The sequence below is a fragment of the Copadichromis virginalis genome, linkage group LG15 (assembly GCF_057382275.1).
Source record: "Copadichromis virginalis isolate Kocher_CV1m ecotype Utaka linkage group LG15, C_Virginalis_male_GT1.1, whole genome shotgun sequence".
Taxonomy (NCBI): Eukaryota; Metazoa; Chordata; class Actinopteri; order Cichliformes; family Cichlidae; genus Copadichromis; species Copadichromis virginalis.
Window position 1 is genome coordinate 32,504,886 of NC_140632.1, and position 23,707 is coordinate 32,528,592.

Here is a 23,707-nt window from a genome sequence, read left to right on the forward strand (position 1 = left end):
GGCAGAATTGGTTTTGTTGAACTTGAGAGCAAAAAGAGAGAGAGAGAGATAGTGGAGTGTTGCCATGGTGATTCATTTCACAGAGCGAGATAGTGCGTTGCAAGGTTTGGAGCTACATGACAGGATTGTGCTTTACTGTGGAAAGAATTTTGTTCTGCTGCACAAACAGAGCTGCGAGATAAAGCAGCTTGGCAGTTATGAGTAGTTAATCACATTCACTGCACGATGCATACCAGCCTCTACCATCAGATTTATGGGCCTTTGAAGGGCCTGCTAAATATGCCACTGTAACATGGGATTAATTTATAGCACTGAGCTATAAAACCAGAAGAACAGCCTAAAAATTACATTTCAATTCCAAATGGTAAATTGGAACATACAGCGTACGGCGTTGTTTAAGTCGCACTACACAACTAGCCACACACCAGTGGCGCTCTGTCACCATCAGAGTAACCAAAGCAAGCAGTTATTATCTAGTGAAATAAAAAAAATCAACATCAATTAAAAATGGCAAAAGTATGAAAAATATCTTGGTTGACCAAATATACAAAGTTTAACCAGCAGTTTCACTACTACTCTGCCTTTTTTTTTTCATTAATAATGTGTCCAGTGTAATAACCACATCACACAGGGCACAATCCATTTATTTCAACTGTGATGTTTGAAATAAATGATCAAGATAATTTTTTAATGTATTTTTAAATACTTTTGAAATCAAGATGTAGGCTTGTCTTTCTGAGCTGATGTCCACATATAACAGCCGCTACAAGCATATCATTTAAGAGATATAATGCATTTCTGTAGACTAAACAGAATACAAACTGTTTAAAGTGAGCTCGATCTTAAACATCTATGACAAAAGTGTCCCAGCTGCCACAGGGCGAGAGGCAGGGTGCACCCCTGACAGTGTTGCCAGCCTCTCACAGGACCACTCACTTTTTCCAGGATCTGGAGAAAAGCCATACAAACACAGGGAGAACATAGCCAGATTCGTAGCATATTTAATAAATGAAATTGTGTCACTGATTGTTGCATTTATTGGCAGCGATCACATTAGTGGTCTTGATTTGAGCTCTTTTGCTGTATGCGTGCCAAAACCACGCGACTAGTCACTAGTTGAGTTAATAAAGAGACCTGAGAATTTCGATCACTCAAATGCTGTGTTGGTTGCCACAGTCCTACTTGCTTATGACAGTGCAGGCAAATCTCCACTAGCAGCACTATCTAAGCTGAGCATGTATCATGCATCTGGCGCAAGCAGCATTAGTACCCCAGTTTGTCTCCTTGTAGCTGTCAGACCTCCAGCTCTGGCTGTGGTGTGGGCGTAAAGCTCATTCTCGCGTATAGTCTGGCCACAGCAGTGCAAATATTGATCTCAGAGCTAGTGGGAGGAATAAGGAAGTAGTCCTGATACATCAGCACATTGATATTTTTTTTCCTGTCAGGCAACACATAAAATAGGACAGGAAATGCACAGACCTTAATATCAGTTCCGCTCCTCTTGCAAAATGCCAAAGAAACTTTACTCTAGTCTAGATATGATGTGGCTGTGGTCTAAATAAAGATTTGCCATTCATAATGTTATCTTTGGAGCTGTTTTTTAGGCGCATGCAATAGTGATACCAGTACATGAATAAGATGCCACATTAAATTTTTGTAACTGGTGCCTTTGTTACCTTACCATCTCCAGGCAATTGTAGGCAGTACATTAGCATCAACTGGAAATAAAGTACTCTTTGGAATTATAGTTTAATGTTGTAATGGAATCAGAAATATGATGGTAAGAACATCTACGTAGGCAAAAATGGGAGAGCCTTGTTTCAACTAGGAGGATGTTTGTTTATTGCTTTCCATGCTTCATACGGGCAATACATCTAAAAACACAGGGCTGTCTGGGACACAGAAATGACTCCAGTGACTCTCGTCTTTGAGGCTTTGCATAGGTCCTGGAAGCACAGAGACATTTAGCATCCAATGGTAAACTGCAGAATTCTTGCAATGTTGACTTGTTAGCCACTGGCAAACCAGTGTTGTGATGTTTTGTACCCACATTCCCAGTAATAGTGTCAAGTACTACAAGGTTTGTTTTTGGATTTTCTGTGATGAAGTTTGACACACTTTTCTTATTTGCCAACCCATTTCTTTATATCTGTTTCCTCTGCAACTCATTATTTTGACAGTTAAATGTCTGATATTGTTTTTAATTTGCAGTGGCACTGCAGAGTGCTCAGAGTGGGGCAGAACAGTTACCAGTGAATGTCTCAACATTATCATGATCTTCATTAAATGCTGACTAATGGCATGCATGGGAAATTCTACTCTACAATCTAATTTATAAGCATGTGAGATGGGATTAATTAAACGCATGCAGAATTATAAACTGCACATTCCAGTATAAAATCCAATTTTAATTTGGATTACATGAGAGGCAAATATTACACGGACTTATGCCAGAGGTATCAACTAGAGACAATTTTAGGAAATTGCTTTATCTTTTAAAGAAACTTCCAGAGCAAATACATTTGTGTAGGAGTAAAGTGAGGGTTGTGGTGGATTCTGCAGGTGGAACGCAGACCACAGTGAACTGTCCCACTGGGGATCATCCATCGAGGTGTCCCACTCAAGCTTGGCTGGCAGGTCTCCTCATGGTACCTGCGTGTTGCTGAAACTAAAGAAATCAAATCAACTTTATCCTATACCATTTTTTTAACTCCCCACACACACACACACACACACACACACACACACACACACACACACACACACACACACACACACACACGTTGGGGACATTTTTTTGTTGTATAGTATCTTGCCCATTCACATTTTGACCTGCAAAGTGTAACTGAACAAAGCAGGGACCAAACCACTGAGCTCTCGATAAAATCCAACAAATTGCTCTTCCTCCTGAGCCCCAGTCGTGCCCATGTATTTAATACAGATATTATTATTTCAGTCCAGATCACTACAGCCAAAGAGATTTCTGGAAAAATTAACAACTCACACCAATGAAGAATTCTAATTTTACCTACTGATTGCATTTTAGCGTGTGTAATGTTTCACGTTCACCTGTTAAAAGGGATTTTTTTTCTTCTTACTGTGGTCATTTACTTCATTATAGGAGGTCATCTGAATGTTGGGATTTTCCCACTGATGTTGTTTGGTCTTTACCCGAAAATATAAAGAACCTCGAGGTGGCAGTTGTAATTTGGCACTGTATGAATGAAATTGCATCGAATTGAATCAAATAGCTTAATTGGCAACATCTGTAGTTAGTGGAGACAAAAGGAAATGCAGTTTAATATTACAGGCCAGACAGTAATTGTCTTCTTCTATCATTCTGGCATTGGCACAGAGCTGGTTAACTCTCTAAGAAGTTGGAGGTGTTTATTCAAATGAAGAGCTTCAACATTGCAACATTAAAAAAGTAAATTACCACATCCTGCTTTACACTGAAGGCACTGGCATGAGACTGATACTGATCTGTAGCAAATGTAAAAAAACAAAACAAAAAAACAACAGCAATTGTATGGCAGTATTGTTAGGCTGACATGAGTACCCACCTGCTCATTGTTATTTTATTAAATTTTTTTTATCTGCCTCATTTCACATCATTAAAAAGACATTGAGTCATGTTCATCTTGCTGTTTTCATGTTCTGGATTGTTCATATTCAGAGAAGCAGACAGATAGGGTGATGTTGCACTGAAGACAACAGTATAAGCAGTCAGACAAATTTTAGTGCATGGTGTGCAGACGCTCCAAATTTGTGAGAGAACTTGTCTCTTCTCTAGTCGAAAGCATCACATAAGTAATATTTGTATCCTGAATTTGAGACTGGAACATCAATTATTGTTTAACAGCACACGTCGCCCATGCCTGGCACCGCACCGCTGCTGATAACAGATGAGCCCTACTTTTCACTCTGTACCCCATTTCCAGCATAATGACCCAGAGAAGTAGACTAAGGGTGGGGAGGAGAGCTGCAAAGAAATGTAAATCCAGAGCAGTTGGCTGTGAATTTATGACCATGGCTGAAGCGTACTCTGTCATCCCGGCTGTGCTGCTGAACTCGTTAGTGCGGTGGAGTGGTTATATTTATCCATCCCCTGTGTACTAGTGAGTAGTCGAGAAAGAAAGTATTACAAGGTCATGGCATCCCCTTCCCTCTTGTTCTTCTTCGCCTGTTTTGGCCAAAGATCCTAGAGTAATCAGCACACGGTCCAAAGACATGAATGTCAGGTTAATTATTGAGTCTACATACAAAGAACATAGAAAAATTCACTAAATCGTTAAATTAGGCTTGTAGTTTAAATAGCTTGTGTGCCACATAGAAATATCAGTCCGTTCCACATTATGGTACATAATCCTTCTAATCATAGACGAGGAGTCATCTTGCCCTTGGCTTTGTGTGAACCTGGCTGCTCCTGATGTTTCATAGGTCTGTCTGTTTTTGTCTTTGAGGCGTTGTCGTGCCCTGGAGGAGCACACAGAGCTGAGTGTGGCCTTGAAAGCTTGCGTTATTATTTATTCATGTGTCTGCATGCAGATGTCGAGTCGAGATGAGGGTCCCTGGCAGCTCAGAGGGCTGTACCTCTAATGAGGAAACTCAAACCTTTTTCCTCTCCTAGAGACAGACTGAGATCTAAATTCGCTCTTCAGTGAGAAGTCATTTTGATTCTGTCATGGGTAGGCACAGTGCTTTATCCCCCTGAGTGCAGCACTTGCACCAGGTGATGCCTCAGCCACCGCTGTACACAATCTGGTGGAGAAACAGAGGTGAGCTGCCTCTGCCGTACCTCTGTCTGTAGTCATCTAAGTGTCCAAAGGTCTCAAGGGAGCATCTGCCGAGCCCCATCGGCCAAGTATAGTAGAAGCATGGAGCTGCATCTCTATCTAGTCTCTTCCTCCTTTGTTTGACTTTGTTCTTCCTGTGCTCCACTGAGGAAGCCACAGAGAGAGAAAGGGAAGGGGAGAGGAGAAAGGGAGAGCTGCAACTCCTCTCATCCCTGCCAAGCTCTCTGGCTGTCTTCCTCTGGCTCTTTGTTATGCCTCTTCTCTTTCCCTCACTGCCTAAAGCTACAGCTCTCTGGTGCAGACAGATACCACTGGGGTGGATCTGCCTGTGATATGCTTATTGTAAGGTCTGCCATCACCTAAGAGAGAGAGGCTGCCTTATTGTTGCTCTCCAGACTGAGAGAAAGAGAATAAACAGATACAACCTTGATTTCTTGTCATATCAGCGACCAAGCTTCTGGTGGCTTTCTGGATTTGATTCTCCTGGCCTATTTAAAGATCTATTTAGCACATTAATTCTTTTGTTCAGCAGCATAAGAGGACTGCTGCTAAGTAGTGCAGATACTCATGCACCCACAGTTCACCTGATACTGATTTAGATCAGGTTGACAAGTCACTGCCCCTCTCAATCTGTCAAACTGGCACACTTCCAGGTACTAGGGGACAGATGGAGGGGGACTCTTTTCTTGGATCACCTTTGCCCCATCTGCTGAGGATGTGCTGTGTGTTAAATATGAGGCACAGAGAGCTGAAATCTCACCAAGTCGCTTATTCTCAGGCGTGTGGAGTGGGGCTTTTTTGCCATCTTGTGGTCAGATTTAGAAACTGTCTGACAGCAAGCAAACCCAGAGAGAGAATCGTTTACCTGGTAGATTAATTTCAAAATTACCAGTAAATTAAAATGTAATCCTTCATTAATCTCGTGATGTGTAACAAAAGCCAAGTTTTAAGATATTAATAAAGATTTTATTGTTAACTGTTGTGGGGTTTAAATTACGTTCAATTTTAAAATTTTGAAACTTTTTTTTTTTTTTTTTAAATCATTAAAGAAAATAAACAGTGCAAAGTTAGGAACTACACGATATATATTATTTTGTAGTTCTAACATACGTAAACATTAAAGGCATTCTTCCGCATTTTTGTATTGTTTTTTTACTTTATTTTTATAAACTTTTTCAAAGAGAAAGTAAACGTCAGTCACATCAGTCAAATAACTATACAGAAGGTTTACGGTTCATTTGTGTCCACCTTTGGTTTATTTATTTATTGTTCATTCGTTTTTTGTTTGTTTGTTTTTGATATTCAGAGGGTTCTCATAAGTCATATCAAAAGACAAGTCTCTCAAGAGGGAAAGGCAATATTCTTTTCCAGAAACTCATTGCCAGCCCCTAAGTAGAACAAGATGGTGATAGTATTCATAATGAACAAACAAGCGGAAGTTAGTTTTTTAAGTATTCTGTCCCAGACTGGTATGATATCCAAGTACTTTCACGTACTTGCAGTCTTAAGTCTCCTGAGGAAACAGTCCGGTGTTCCATGTTAACCGTAAACTATGTAATACTATACATTTAGGTGAAGAAATACCCATCTATGCATTTTTACTGGTAAACTGTGTCAAATGCCACCCAGTGGAATTATCATGCTTTTCTTTCAGCTTTTAAGTTATTGGATTCTTTCTACTAGATGCCTGAAGATGTTGCAGTGGAGATAGATAAGTTCTTGGAAGCTTTTATTTCCAGTCCCAATAAAGACTGGAAAGGTATATTTATTTATCTTTGATCTAAATACTGTCACGGTCTGCGGAGGCAGACCGTGCGGGAATGTGTATGGTGGACCCAGGTGCGAACACAAGCGAGGATGCAGGAGTGGATTTAAACAAAAGCGAGCCTTTTATTATGGCTGATGAAAGGAACAAAACAGAGTGAAGGCAGCATATGAGTAGTAGCTCAACAGAAACCTAAACTGGACAAACTATGGAAAGGCTATGGCTGGAAATACGGAACACAGGGGGTGGGAACACAGACGACGCGACCCAGACTGTATGAAACACAGAGACTAAATACACATGAGGGATGATCAGGGGAAGTGGATGCACACGGGGAACACAGGTGACACTGATAATCATAACAAGACACGGCAGGAGTGAACGTAACACTGATGGGAGATGGGCAAAGTAAAACAGGAAGTACACAGAGGTTCAAACAGGAGGAGAGAGAGCACGGGGAGAACGCAGACATAACGGGCTGGGGAAAACATAGAATAAAACACAAAGAGAGACGAGGGCTCATAAATACACAGAGGGGCACACAGGGGGTAAGAGTCACGAAGGGAAAACACATAAGGAACAACGTAACAGATCAACCCAGGAAGCATGGCCTAAATAAAGAACAAAATACAAAAATACATGAAAACTAAGAATACTGGGCCCACATGGCCCAGGACCATGACAAATACTTCACAATTAGGGTTACACCAGTGAGTCAAAATGCACAGCTGTGCTTCTCTGTGCTAATCCTCCATGCAAAGCACAGACATCCCCCCTGTATCCGTATGTAGCCCTAATGCCTGAAATTTAATCCTTGATTCTTGCTCTCCCCAAATGAAAACAGCAGTCGCCTCAAGATGCTTAATATTCAAGGTAAAGACCCTACAATAACAGAAAGGACGCAATTGTCATTTCTCCTTTAATTATTGCTGATAAGCGGTTTATTAGCTAATCATGATTTAAAAAAGAAATATTAGTGTAGGCAATGTATTCATTTTTACCTCACAGCCATAAAAGGCTAATGAGTTATTGTTGTCACCCTGCTGGGTGGACAGCGTGGGCACCTAATTCTGTGAATGCAATGACCTGAGAACAACGTAACATCATCTATTATAGGTGCATCTACAAAAAAATCTTACACAAGTTCAAAACTAAATAAATAAGAGTCAAAGGTCAGAGGTCAAGTTTTTTGAAAATCTTATGATTGTAATAACTCAACTTCAAATTGATACCATAGTTGCATTTACTAAAACTCCTGGACACGTTCAAATCTCAGTGATCTTGACCTCAAGGTCAGGGTAAGTTTTCCGAAAACCTTGTGAGTGTGATAACTTGAGAACAAGGCGACATAGAATTCTGAAATTAATACCATAGATATGGCTAATAGGAGGCTGAGGAGTAGCACTGACAGTGTCTAGTATGGTCTATGAAACCATGGGAAGTACAGCAGAAAATGTTGGCTATTCTCGTTCTTTCTTTGTGATCATGTTCTTTGACATTACATTACAATCGTCGAACCTTCTTGATTGGTGTGTCAGTTAGACACAGGGAACACTCACTTAGTGTCTTTGTTTCTTTGAAATCCCCGTAACTTCTACTTGATGTGGCTCTATCAGCACTGGCGTGATGTCAAATCTTCTGTTTCCCAGGAGTGATATCTCAGTTTCCCCGTAGTTGTAGTTTTTACGTTGCTCTTAACGCCTAGACAATCTGAAGGTACTCCCCTCTTTTTCATTTTTTCCTCCATTGGCTCAGGTGTGCCAATGTAAATGAAAAAACACTCTGAGCCCTAGCATCTGGGAACGGAGTCCGTTTTCTTTAAGTGGTTTTTTTTATGCTGGTATGAGTCTTTCTATTCATGAGATTTGGTCAGGTACTCTTGATCCACAAACTTTCTTCTCCCATTTTGTAGAGTCTTGGCTTTTTTGCTATTCTTTGGTTTTATATTCCAGGAAATAGGCACAGACAGACACTGGTTTGGAGCCTTAGGGTGGTTTGGGTCCCAGTGACTGGCATCAGGACTGAACACCAAGTATCATGACTTCTAGTCTATCCAGTAAATCCAGGTCCAGCTTTTATTACACCTACACATTTTTGTTTACCCAGCCTTATATTATCGCATCAAGCTACAGTAAGATCCACCATAGCACAGATACTGATCTTAGTATATCACAAGAAAACATAACATGCAAATACAACTGATTTCTTTTTTTTTTTTCCCCTTTTTTGAACATGTATTATATGTGTATGTGTTGCTTTCAGTGATTTATAGATCAAGGACTTATTTACTTGTATTACATATCTTGTTAGGGCTTGATGTGATCGGGTCCAGGTAGACAAGCATTGCGGGAGCTCCTGTACCCAGATATGCGCTCCAGCATGTAGTTTTGTGGTTTCAGTACAACAAAGATTTGGTATCTTTGTTGTACTGAAACCTCTGGCATCATTGGCATGCCGCTTTCTTTGCTTGCAATTTGTTCTAGGGGTCACTCTTGGATTGTAGGTATTTCACTGGTCTTTGTTGTCCTCTCTGGGTTTTGTGCATATCCAATTTGTAGTTTAAACTGTCTTTTTAGCTGAAGCATTGGTCTGGGGGCTTTGAGGACTTGCTGTGACATGCTGAAAATCCAATGATTCTGCAAACTTCTCATGAGCTGTAGCGTGCCCTGTTGTCACTTCAAACTGTTTTTGGGAGGTCATGTCTGCCAAATACTCCCTTTATTTTGGGGACGAGAGCAGCTCCGGCAATGTCATCTTTGGATTTTTCGACACCCAACATCCAGAAAAATATTATAAACAACTAAAGCTCACTGCTGCACATTGAGGATTCTGATTGTTTCTTTGGTTAAAGAAGCAATTGTTATTGCAACTAGATGAGGTCATGACCAAGAATGACCAAGCTAAGAGAAGGAAACACTGCTGATGGCTAACTAACTGGACATAGTGATAGTGGACAAGCAGAGGACCAGTGACAGATCTAACTATACCAAGTGATAGAAACATCAAGTTGCTCTAGTTTGGATCCCATCTGAGATCTCTTTAACATTGTCAGGGAAATGTGGATGTACTAATTAGGTGATTAAGGAAACAGAAAATCTGTTGGAAAGTCCCTTTTACACTGCCGAAGCTGCGGCTCCTCAAATCCAGAAGACAGCAAGAACACTTTGATCTGGGACAATCAAGCAAGCAATTTCCACAGCTACATTAATAGGCTAGGACACATCAACGTTAAATGTTTCAATGGATCCATTTTAAAGTTTCAGAGCTTTAAGTCATATTTCTAAGCCATCACCTTAGAAACAAACAGCATCACAGAGGGCGCCCTTATTATTGATATAATTAACTAGAAATAAAATGTTATTGTAAGACCCTACAATATTACATACAGAGAAAAATCCAACAATCATATGACCCCCTATGAGTGAGCACTTTGGCAACAGCAGGAAGGAAAAACTCCCTTTTAACAGGAAGAAATCTCCAGCAGAACCAGGCTCAGGGAGGGGCGGGGCCATCTGCTGCGAACAGTTGGGGTGAGAGAAGGAAGACAGGATTAAAGACTGTGGAAGAGAGACAGAGATTAATAACAAGTATGATTCAGTGATTCAGAGGTCTGTTAACACATAGTGAGTGAGAACTATATTCTTTAGCAAAAAGGAAGCAAAAAGTTTTAAACCTAATCTTAAAAGTAGAGATAGTGTCTGTCTCCCGAATCCAAACTGGAAGCTGGATTCACAGAAGAGCGGCCTGAAAACTGAAGACTCTCCCTCCCATTCTACTTTTAAATACTCTATGAACAACATGTAAGCCTGCAGTGCAAGAGCGAAGTGCTCTAATGGAGTGATGTGGTACTACAAGGTCATTAAGATAAGATGGGGCCTGATTATTTATGACCTTGTATGTGAGGAGCAGGGTTTTGAATTCAATTCTGGATTTAACAGGGAGCCAATGAAGGGAAGCCGAGGCAGGAGAAATATCCTCTCTCTTTCTAGTCCCTGTCAGGACTCTTGCTGCGGCCTTTTGGATGAACTGAAGGCTTTTCAAGGAGTTTTTAGTACATCCTAATAATAATGCTCAGGTGGACGATAGGTTTTTGAGTTTTCCAGCTGGGGTGGACAAAGCTAAGCATCAGGCTTTCCAGTGAATTAAAAGTCTGTTTTGGTCTTTGGTTGATTAATTAGCTGGTGTGGAAAATTGCTGCCACACCGCCACCTCGACCTGTGCTTCGAGGTTTCTGATAGTTGGTATGACTCGGGGGTGTTGATTCTAATTCTAATAATCACCCTGCTGTAACCAGGTTTCTGTAAGGCAGAATAAATTGATTTGTTGATCAATTGTTAAGTCATGTACTAACAGAGACTTGGAAGAGAGAGACCTAGTGTTTAATAATCCACATTTCACTGTTTTACTCTGTGGTGCAGATGTGGATACTGTATTGTTCTTTCTTTGTGATTTTTATTAATCTTTAAATCATTTGTTGTTGTTGTTTTGTTTGTTTTTTGTCTGTTTGGGAGCTGACACAGTCTTTAAGGGGATGGGGTTTGGGGGGATAACAGGAGGAGAGAAGCTGCAGAGAGGCGTGTAAGACTGCAACTCTGCATCCTGGTCCCAACTCTGGATAGTCACGTTTTGGGGGTTTAATAAATTTGGCCAGATTTCTAGAAATAAGAGCTGCTCCATCCAAAGTGATGGATGAATGCCGTCTCTCCTAACAAGACCAGGTTTCCTCCAGAAAGTTTCACAATTATCTATAAAGCCCACATCGCTTTTTGGACACCACTCAGACAGACAGCGATTTGCTAGAGCATTCATTTCTTCTCCTTTTTACCACAGTGGTGCATGTTTCTGTAACACTTTTTATGTTGTTTATATATAATGTCTCTGTAGTAGATGGCACTCATTAGGTTGGCTGCATAATATTCTTTCACAATTCATTTGTTTCAAACTAACATTGCCCATATCCATTCATTTTAGTCTTTAATCTTAGTTATTTGTTTAATTGTGTAGTCATTAACATGTTTGCTTAGCAAGCAAAGGTTGCTGATTTGATTCCAGCCAGCGAGATAAATCCCCTTTGGAGTTTTATCAGTAATGGCATTCGGTGTAAAAACTCTCAAATCAAACATCTGTCGCAATGAAGCAGCTGAAAGTAGCTTTTTTTGTGCCTTTTCTTCTATTTTGGTTATTTGTTTAAAATGAGTTAATTAAAGTCATAAAGTATTCAGTCAGTTTATACTAGTTTAAAATAAAACTGAATGTAGAACTAATGTTAAATAATTAATTTGGTACATATCAGACTCCATACAACAGTTGGAAAGTCTTTGGTCTTAAAGCTGAAAAAATGCTTATCCTTTACGCAGTGTTTTTATTTTCCTTATTTTGCCAGGTCAAGCTTCCTTTTCCTGTAGATCAAATCACAAATCTTCCAAGGAATGACTTCCAAATGCTGGTGAAAATGCACAAACTGACTTCAGAGCAACTTGAGTTTATTCATGACATCAGGCGGCGGAGTAAGAACCGCATCGCAGCACAGCGTTGTCGCAAGAGGAAGCTCGACTGCATCCTCAACTTGGAGTGCGAGATAAGAAAGCTGGTGAGTGGATTGATTGTTCTAACACACTGTCATTAGCCGTCACCCAGTGAGAAGCTGCTCTCTTCTTTGGACACGGACTCACCTTAGTTATAACCATTTCATTATAATCAGTAACATTTTATTCTCCTCAGCACTTTCAAACCATTGCTCTCCAATGACTGTTCACTGGAGCCCTAACCCTGCTGTACTCTCTCTGTGCAGTCAGATTGGGGTGGTCCCCCGTCTTCTTTCTGTTTATTTATTCTGATGCTTAAACTGAGCTGATCCTGTTCTTCTGCAAGGGATCCCTCTTCTACAGAAGCCATCCTTCTGGGTGTCACTTCTAACGACAATGTTTGTTGTGTTGACTTACTAACTATACAACCCCCACCCCCCCCACCCCACTCCCCGAAAAAAGATGTTCCTAGGCACCCTCTTTTATACTTTTTTGTCCATTTGTCTCCCTTTCTCTTTCCTCCTCTCTGGACATCCAATCACGCTGTTTACATATAATCACCTGATGTCCAGCCACACCTTATCAGCTTCTCCATCTCCAACCTTTCACCCACTTTTAACTAGGGTAAAGGTTACTTCATGAAAACCACTTTATCATATTTTTATCTTTTCTATGTTATTCTCAAATTTATAGATTCCGTTACATATGAGCATTCAGTCACATATCAATATAGTTCATTTTTCATGCAGTTTATGCAATCTTACTTAGATTTCATTAGCTAATTCTTACATTGATTTTTACATATTCTCTTTTGATTCAAATACATTGTTCTCTTCAAAACTCCTTGTTTGCTGTTCACAATGTATTCAGTGCAATTTCTTTTATTAAATCATACATTTAGGTCAGACATTCTTTTGGATCAGTGGCTCTTTGGTGTCGCTCACTGCCATCCTACAGACACCCCAGATCAGTATTACGGAATGAAGTATAATTAACTATCAGCAAAATCACAGATGAATTATGGTTCTGTGTTCATCTATTACAACACATAATACCATTTCTTGTGTTCAAAATCATGTAATGTAGCCGCACACAAACAGATAGGATATCTATCTCCTGACATTGGACTCGTCTCTGTGCTTGTCCTGCTACACCTCAGTGCAGCCTTCGATGCTATTGACCATAATATCCTATTAGAGTGATTAGAGCATGCTGGTATTAAAGGTACCAGACTGCAATGTTTTAAATCATACTTATCTAACAGACTTATATTTTTTCATAGAAATAGAGTGTTATCTTTACATACTAAAATTAATGATAGACTTCCGTTAATGCTTCTCTTAAACTCTATCAATAGAAGGCATAGCATACATTTTCTCTGCTGTGCAGAGTATCTATCAACAAAGCCAGATAACACACATAATGACCTTTAATTTCCTGCATCTAAATTCAGATAAAACTGAGGTTATTGTACCTAAATATCTAACCAGGCTTACTCTGGATGGCAGTACCTTGGCCTCCAGGAACACCGTGAGGAATCTTGGATTTGTTTGAGGATCAAAATAAAGAAACACAAAAAGAAGACTTTGAGGGGACCATATGGATATGTCCGTCAGTGTGCATATTAAACAAATATGTAGGACTGCTTTCTTCTATTTTGGCAATATCTCTAGAATTAGAAACATCCTGTCTCAGAGTGTGTATTTGTTCTTCACTCATTCTGTGTTAGCACACTAATCTGCGTTAAATCAGTGTTAACATTCCCAAGCCTGACTGGAGCAGCCCAAAAGCCATGGTGAGTTGGGGTTGACTTAAGACACAGTCTTTCATTGCTGTAGTTGTAGGTTTAAGTGACTGACTTTGGCTGAGATTGTCATCTATTTGCCTTACTGAAACAGAAATCCTAAGAGGAGTGCTGGGCAAAAATGCACAGAAGAGAAAAAAGTAGTTTGTAAAAAGCACGAGAATGAATGGAAAGTTCAACAGGCAATGAGTGGAAAGCTTTTTTGTAGTGCTGTACTCTTGTGCACAGACTTATCGATTGCATCTTGAAATGAGTCATAACCTATGTATGTGTGTCTGTGTGTAGGTGTGTGAGAAGGAGAAGTTGCTGACTGAGAGGAACCAGCTAAAGGCATGTATGGGTGAGTTGTGGGAGAACTTCTCCTGCCTGTCACAGGAGGTGTGCAGGGATGTTCAGCTCAGCCCCGAGCAGGTCCAGTCGTTACACCACTACTGTCCCATGCTGCGCCCCGCCATCTCCACTGCCAGCAACAACACTGCCCACGAGCCCAAGGCCTCCCTCAGCACCAACACCACCACCAGCATTGACCTTACCACCCACTCGGGCTCAGCCACACCAGAACCAACCTTTCACGGTTCACCCGGGCCCTCGGAGAGCGACCCTGACGTGGCTGTCAGAAACAGGGCAGACAAAGATACAAACGGCCAAGACGCCACCAGCTTGTATACAAAGTCAGGGCCACCGGTGGAAAAATCCAACCAGACGGTAACGGTGGATTTTTGCCAGGAAATGACTGACAAATGTACAACTGACGAGCAGCCGAGGAAGGACTGTACTCAGTAGTGGTCGTTCTCTGTTTTGTTTTCTTTTTCATTATTTAATTTTGCTCTTCTGACAAACCCTCTCTCAGGGTTGTTGAGACAGTCAGCATCTGCCAGTGTTCAGTGAAAAACAAGCTTTGTTTGTATTTATATCTTTTTTGACGGTCGACACTAAAGTTGTCTTAACAACAGCAATACTGTTCTCCAGGAATTCTCCTATTACCGTGACAGAGTGGAACTTCTCACCAAACCCTTACGATGGTGCTATACTTGCCCCGGCAGCAACCTCTACAGTGGAGACTTTGTTCTTCATGTGTCACACATCACAACTCAAAGTCAAACCTCATTGGACCTAAACTGCAGCTCGCTTTGTCTCTCTGCATACCAGCAGTATGTCAGTTCCTGCCTTTGTCTTTTCCTCTTCTCTCCTTGCCACTCTGTCTCTCTCAATCTCTTCTACCTCTTTCTGTCTCACTCTGCATCTCTCTCTCTGTCTGTTTCTTCTTTCACTATATCTGAGTGACACTTTTGGTCACAGCAATTCAAACTCAGGAAGAAAAAAATCCTCTGAATGTTCAACCTAATTCATGAAAAATGAGAAAACGGCTTCTGTACACACGGAAGTTGCAAACTGTAAAATGTTCATATGCAAAAATGTCTTCAAACGTCTCTCATTTGTATTGCTGTACAGAAGAAATTTGTACAGATTGTAACCGAAAACATTCCTCCTATGCCTTCCACGTGGAATTGAAAGGAGAAAAAAAAGGCTTTTGCAGGCAGTTAAATGGCTATTTTTATTTCCCATTCATCAGCAATACCATTGTATTTGGATGTTGTACTGGTGACTTTCAAGTGCTTGTTTGGCAGAAGTGTATATAGCATGATGACTGTAACAGTGATTTTGTACAGCTAGACGCCTAGATGTTTCTTTTTCACCGGGGTTATAACAAGGGAAAAATTGTTGCTTTGCTGTTTCCTGTCCTGCCTAACGAACGAGGGGAGCGTTCTTATACTCAGGAGATCAGCTCGATACACATTTAGACACAGTACACACAGGCACGCACACATCGACACACACATTTTGAGCCCCTTGCATGTATAATTGAAGATGTGTTTTCGAGAGCGTGGCTCAGGCTGGCTCTTCTAAATCTTCGACACCTCTTTAAATGTGAAAAAAAAATCCTTGTGTTTTCTTTTTGTTTTTTAAGGAAACGTATTTGTTCCCAGAACTTTAATATATCCTATTTGTTTATACACAATGTTGTCATTTGATGATAGGAGACAGCAAAAAGCCTCTCCGATTTTTTTTTTTTTTTCAAATTTATGTTGATTACGATAAAATTGACTAATGAAAAAATGAAAAAGCATACAAACATAAATCACGCACTTTTTTCCTGGCCCCAAGTAAGGGTCTTTACTTCAGACTGCTTAAAAGTCAGAGACTGGAGCACTTAAATTGGCAAAAAATATCTATGAAGAATATGAAAATATGCCGAAGGAAGCTAATATTTCATCTTACATTTTTATTTCTTTAGAAATTGAATAAGCTAATTCAGTTCCTTTGACGTGAAAGCAGTGTGTGTGTTGTTCAGATGATTGAGTAGCAATCATATAAGATAGTAAAGTGTTTAACCTACTTGTGCATTTGTTTTAAACACCCTACTTTGTAATGTGCATGCATGCTACCTAATAGCTATAAACCTAGTTAGTTGGTTTAGCTTTTTTTTTTTTTTTTTGCTTTGTGCATTCTCTCTGGAACATTCTGCTATAAAAATGCATTTTCACATTTCTATATATAAAGAATCTGAAATATGTCAACCCTTGCTAGAGGCAGAAGTAGCAGAGCTCCACACTCCAGTGCAAAGGTTGAATGAAAATGTTCATTGCACTTTAAAGCTCCAATCCAAATTGGCACTCCCTATTAGCCTAACAGGGCTGAAGTTCATGTTTTTACTGTAGTTTCTTTCAAATGTTTCCTATAAAAAAGCTATGCTTATGTTAAAACAGATGAGTATCTAATACAGTACTTTGAAAATGAAATTCCTTAAAAGCTAAACCTTAATGTTAAACTCATTTATTAGCATAGTTGAAAAGCTGCTCTGTTGTCACAAGGGGTCACCATAACAGGTAGCGCCGCACACAACCTCAAAGAGGATCCGTGTCTCCGGCCAGCGACCTTTCACGCAAATGTACAATCAGTAACATTATGGAGACACACAAGCTTATTTGCATTTAATAGCTTACTTGAACAAAATATACTTGTTTGAAATTTTTATGAGCCACTGATGTTCTCACGTTTTCAAGTTTTCTCTGTTGTCTAAACAGTATTGCCCTATTTTACTGCTTCCAGGCTAGCTGAAAGCCATTCAGCTGGCTTTGTCATACTAGAAACCTAATTTCCTCCATGCATGTGTGAAAATGCAATAGTTATGTAAGAAGTAAATTAAGTCATTTTAAAACTTTACTTTAAAGCTTTACATTTTTATTAATAAAACGTGTTTCTGTTTTGTTTTTGTTTGTTTTTTTCAAATAACCTGTAATACAAGATGCTAAAGAAATAGATTATAATTTTACTTAATAAAAATATGTTCCAGGTTTTAAGAATCTATAGCTAATTTGCCATCCGTAAACATTTCCTTATTAGGTTATCAAAAATTTAATAAATATTAGTGTCCATTTTATATGATCATTTAAGTGGGCCAGTAGCTTTTGATAGTGCTGTAAAAGGTATATGAAATGTATTTTATCAGGTTATACAGTGGTGCCCTCTTCCTGATTTCCTTTTTATATATGTTTGTCACAATTACACGTTTCAGCTCATCAAACAAATTTAAATATTAGACAAAGATAACACAAGATGAGATGTTTGTCCAGTCTCTTTCTTCTTATTGAATCATGAACATGTGATGGACATGTTTAACGTTGTTCTGGGTTCTTCTGTTACCTCCTGGATGAGTGCTGGGAGGTCACAGATCTGCTCTTGGAGTCATACTGGTAGGCCTGTCACTCCAGTTAATTACTGTTCCATGTTTTCTCTATTTGTGTATGATGGCTTTCACCGTAGTTACAAAGGCTTCAAAATAGCTTTGTAACCCTTAACAGACTGACAGACGTCAGTTACTTTGTTTTTCACCATTTTCTTTAGATCTTGACAGTCTTTTAGCCAGCTTCACCTTGTCAGACAGGTCTGTCAGTAATCAGGCCTGAGTGTGTTTAATGAAACTGAATTCAGCTTTTCAAAACATGTGGTAAATCACTTTTAATTCATGATTTAAAAAGAGGGGCAATTATTTTGGATAACTTTTCTACCTCTATCAATGAAATCATCATTCAGCTTACTCAGGTTATCTTTATCTAATATTAAAATTTGTTTGATGATCTGAAACAAGTGTGACAAATATGTAAAACACTAGAAAATCAGGAAGGCTTCGACATGTTTCTAACGATTTGTTTCAATTGTTCTCCCCGTGGCTCCGTATGTTTTCTTGAGGTATTCTAGATTCCTCCTCAGTTAAAATGTGGGCATGAACTGTGAAAGCCCTTAAAGACTGGTGACCTTTTCAGGGTGTACATCACACTCACCCTCTGACAGCTAAGATGGGCTCCAGCCCTGCTGCAACAATGAATGGGCTAACCAGTTGAGAGAATGGATAGATATTCCAGTTAACAATATAAAATAAAAACACAGAAAGGGGAAGAGTAAACTGTAATAATATATCATTTGACATCAAGAAAAGTAAATAATATTAATAATTGAATTGACTAAAACATGTCATTTAAATTTGTACAACTAAAGTGATTTATTCATTTTCTTAACCTTTTTCTTTTTTCAATTTTAGAGGTGACAGGAAATTCATTCATTTATTCATTTAATCGCAAAAGTCATTTCTAATGTCACTTTAATTTACTTTAGTGAACAGAATTTTAGCATGACATTTGGGGGATGTTAATATACCAAGCATAGCAATTAGCCATACTAGCCTTTTTGCTGATTTTGAGGGTTTTTTTATTGTTTTCTACCCAAATGTTTCGAGGATTGGGGCTTTAAAGATTGCATGACATTTTTCGGAGTTCTCCCCATGACCTTTACTGATGTAAATCCTAGATGTAGTTTGAATGATGACCTTGTTTGTAAGATAATTTCTGTTTCACAGCCAGACAGAGAAAGTGTAACTGTAGTTTAAAAACCTGTTTTAAAATTGTTCAATCGTCCCTGTTTTGTACAAAGACCCACACATGCACACATATGATCACATACACGTACACGTATTGGCACAGAATGAGTGTGGAGCAATAGTGACTCCTCTACAACTGAGCTTGTTTCTTGTTTGTTGAACAGTTTATTTCTAATTTGTTCTTTTATTTGCGTGCACATATTTACTAAAGCAGAGCAGTATTTTCCCATGTTAGCATTCTGTCACATTCAAACAAGAGAACTAAAGCGAAATAATCGACATTTTGACATTTTCTACAAACATTATGCAACTCTTTTTCTAATTCTTTTGATTTGTTTAGAAACTGAGGAAACCTCTTTATATTGCTGTTTGCACACAATGAATTCAAACAGCTGTCTCATGGGAGACGATTAATTCCAATATTATCACAGAATTTCTCTGTGTTATTAATTTAACTTGACATTCCCATAGAGGGAAAATGAACGATGACACAACACTCCCCGTGCATGGTCCAAATTATGGGCATCCTCAGCAAAAATGGTGAGATAATTTAAACATCTTTATTTAACATCAACGCAGCACAGTTTGTACCATTGCTATCGCTAACACTGCTGTTTAAAATGCCACAACAACAAAAAAAAATGCTGTCTTGCCTCTACTGGTATCAACCCACACAGATGGTTTTGGTTTAATTTTGTCCAGATTTTAGTGCATGTGCTTTTCCCTGCACTCAACTATAATGGAAACAAAATTTCAGTCATTCATTGCATGATAATAATGCGATGATAAACTCTCAAACACTGACATGTCAAACCAAAGCTATCTGTAGAATTGGGAAATGTTTTATTGTTATTTGGGTGAACCATCCCTTTAATATCTCAGGGTGCCAAGCATTTACACCTGCTCTCTGCATTGTACTGAAGCAGACTTTTTTTTTTTCTTTGTTTGTTTTTACCTGCTTTGTTTGTGCATCAAACCAAAATTTCCTTCAAGCGGTTTTGATATCATTTAACCTTCAGTGCTAATTGAAACCCACACCACTCTGCCCCGCCACCTCCACAATTTAAAAACTCACACACACTTACACACACACATAGCCACTCTCTTTGATGCTCCATTGTCCAGCTAGTGGCCAACGGTCTATTTCAGCCCTCTGTGGCTAATAGCACACAATGAATTAAACTATGCAGAACAAAGGCAGATGCACAGTCGATCATTCTCTGCATGTTCACAAAAAATATGAATTAGTGCAGCTTTAAAGTGATTGAACACAAGTAAAATGAATTATGAATTTGATATTTTGCTAAATGAACTTTTCCTGTATATTTTTTACAGTCAAACAATGTGTTTATTGCCATTACATCAGTTTTTAATTATGTGCACAATTTTGCTGTTGTTGTAGCTCTTTTTTTAATTTTGGATTTGTTTTGTTTTGGGGGTTTGTTGTCATTGCTTCTCTGAAACAAACACTGGCTTTTTAACTCCAAAGGTTGTTCTATTGAAGAATACGAACAAAAACATGCCTTTCTCACAGATTGTTCAACTTTCTTGAAAAAAATAAAAAAGGAAAAAAATTCTGGTTTCCTGGTCGAGTGCACAGGTTGAGATCACTGAGTAGAGTATAAATATAGAATATGTTTACAAATAGGTGTCATGTCACATTTGATCAATTTTTGCCATGTAAAACTTGCTCGGTTCAGTTGAACCGATTCTTGGTGTTGTGGAAGAGACAGAATGAGTTTCCTCACCTTGTCTTTAATCCAACTATTGGGATGGGTCAGCATTACATGGATACAAGTGCACCTCCAATATTTGCCTTAGAACTTGCAGAGGCCATAGTTCACATTTAAGTGAAGCGAGTGTATGCAAGGGCCTGAGCCCCCATCCCTTAGTCACCAGTGCGGACTTTCTCACACTTATCTACCTGTGAAATCCTTCATACCTCTCATAACTGGTCAATGACTGTATCAGCAAACTGCATCAGGTGTTTTTTCTACATGCTTTTTACACAGATTATATGGATTATTGTATTAGTAGGTGCATCATTTTTAATGTAATAGCTCTTAAGCTTGTAGGTGTTGTTTTTTCTCTCATTTTTCTAAATGACTGTTTTGTGTTAATATTGTCAATTTGAAATTACTGTCATTTGCTTATTCTCTACTAAGAGTTCTTACCTAATTTTAAATGCTACATGACCCTAATTAATTAAATGACTTAATAACCATTGTAAATACGGTATTGTGAGAACCCCATTTTCATTCATTTCTATTGCTAGTGTTATATAAATGATTTTTTTTTGTCTAGACACCATTTCTCTTTAAGAAATAAAGAAACATGCATATCATGTGTTGTGCTTTGTTTTTCTCTGTTTTTGGTCAACATTTGAGGTAAATGTCTCCTTACCTTTAATTATTCCACTCAACAATCTTTGTGTTTAAGCCTTTTCACTTAAAAAACACATTTAAATTACTTTAGCTGATAGTATGCATACATCTACTGCTAACATTTTTATATGCTACTTTAACACCAGCAGATTTGGGCACTGATCAAAAAAAAAAAAAAAGGTAAATCTGCATGCTGTGGCGACTGTAACTTAACTTTAAATTCAGTTTTAGCTAAACAGTGCCTGTGTGTGTGTGTGTGTGTGTGCGCGCGTGTGCGTGCATGCGTGCGTGCGTGCGTGTGTGTGTGTGTGTGTGTAAATTCCCCACTCGTCCTGTGGGCAGTCTTCATCCTTCAAGCTCAGGTCCTCTGTTGTGCAGATCTCAGATATCATTTGTGGGATCTGCTGTAGCTGCTCACCCAGTTTGGGGCTTAAAGCCCTGACTGCAATCATTACCATGGGGACTATTGTTGCCTTCGACTTCCACACCTTATTTAGCACTTTTCTCTGGCCTTTGTATTTTGCTATTGTCTTGTGGTACTTTGTTCTAATGTTGCTATCACTTGTTATAGCTACATCTGTCACTGTGCCCATATCCCTCTGCTTGTCCACCACTACTATGTCCAGTTGGTTAGCCATCACCAGTTTGTCTGTCTGTATCTGGAGGTCCCACAGGATCTTAGCTCCATCATTCTCAACCACCCTAGAGAGCGTATCTTATTTTGACCTTGGGACTTCCAGGCACAGATGTTCCTGTATACTATGATAGACAGCTTTTATGGTGCTCCATGTATGCCCTGCCTGCTAGCATTGCACTTGCACTCAGCTGTTATATGCTTGATTGTCGCAGAAGCATCTTTATACATCCAGTACTGCCATGATTGGTGTCACAATGATCTTTCTTGTTTCATCCTGGATAGTCGTTCTGACACTCACTAGTACTGTACTGTAAGCCTCCTTCTTTCCGCTTACAGTACAGTCTCAGGATACTGGTATAGGAGTGAAACCCTCCATAGTAAGGAGCTTCCTTCTCTTGATGTCAGTGGTTTCTATCTCCTCCTTTTGCCATCCCAGCAGGGTATCTGATTATTATTAATCAGATTCAATTATTAGGCCCCTCTACTATGGAACTAGATGGGAGGTGTATACAAGAGTATGTAAAAACAATAATCAAAATACACATTCCATGGTTTCAAAAAATGATATGTAGCCAGCTAGCTAACTAGACAACTAGTAGTTTATTATAACATTTTTAAAATGTGTGGTATGCATTCACAAGGAGATATGGGAACCTAAACAACACAAAGTTCAAAGAATGTATTTTTCTCTCGCAGATGGTAGTGGTACCACGTGATACTATATCTTCAACAGTGACAGGCAATATTTTTTAGCTTCACTTTTGCTTTGTACACAATTATATAATACTAATAATAAGCCATAAACACCAATTCCAAGAATTCTTTCTCTTTTTTGCAGTTTCAGATTTCCCTATTTCCTGTTTATTCTGACAAATATCTTCGAAGACTTTTAAACTGATTTGATAAATACGTGCTTTGACACAAATAGCATTTGAATTCATGCCTGACTTCTCCAAATTCTCCAAAACTACCCACAAAGTAGCTCACAATTTATAGACAGAGCAGATAAAATAAGTACTGAATATGTCATTAATTTTCTAAGTAATTGTATCTCTAAAGGTACTATTGATATGAAATTCCTACTAGATGGCAGTAACAACCCATCAATTCCACACATACAAAGAACTCAGACCACGTGTTGATAAATTAGTGGTAATAATGAGAAATGATGCTGTGAAAATGTATTGAACACGCGGCTGAAATGAATTTAATACCTCTTACAAAAGCTGTTGGTGGTGATGACAGCTTCAAAATGCCTCCTGTATGGAGCAACTAGTTGCATGTATTGCTCAGGTGTGATTCTGGTCCATTTGTCCACACAGTCTTCAAATCCTAAACCAGACCGTTTGAAATAATGATACCTGCTGTTTCAAGTAGTCCTTGGACAACTTTTTTGATCATTCTTTTCATTCTTCTAGTAAATGGATTGGCACTTTTTCTACACTATCTGAGAACTCAAAGGGCTTTACACAACTTGCTTAATTCACGCATTCACACCAGCACTTTTTTCTTTGCTCTTTTTGTCTAACATGCACACGCATTCATGCTCCGATGCATCAGAGAACAACTTGGGGTTAGTATCTTGCATTTTTCCCAAGGATATTTGGCATGCAAACTGGAGGGATCAAACCACTAATCATCTGTTTAGCAGATTACACAGCAGATGGCCGCCCCTCCCTGAGCCTGGTTCTGCCGGAGGTTTCTTCCTGTTAAAAAGGAGTTTTTCCTTCCCACTGTCGCCAAAGTGCTTGCTCATAGGGGGTCACGTGATTGATGGGTTTTTCCCTGTATGTACAATTGTAGGACCTACCTTACAATATAAAGCGCCTTGAGGCAACTGTTGTGATTTGGCACTGTATA

The 23,707-nt window shown here is 39.1% G+C and overlaps 1 protein-coding gene across 3 annotated transcripts in view; it reads left to right on the top strand.

Moving 5' to 3' along the window:
- Nucleotides 1-17,880, top strand: part of bach2b (BACH transcriptional regulator 2b) — a 96,160-nt gene extending 78,280 nt beyond the window's left edge. For all 3 annotated transcript variants that reach the window (XM_085432930.1, XM_085432927.1, XM_085432929.1), the window contains 2 exons: nt 11,945-12,151; nt 14,176-17,880. In XM_085432930.1, the coding sequence (XP_085289056.1) occupies nt 11,945-12,151; nt 14,176-14,673 (705 nt within the window). In that variant the 3' untranslated portion in view covers nt 14,674-17,880. The remainder of the gene's footprint in view (nt 1-11,944; nt 12,152-14,175) is intronic.
- Nucleotides 17,881-23,707: the final 5,827 nt, after the last annotated feature.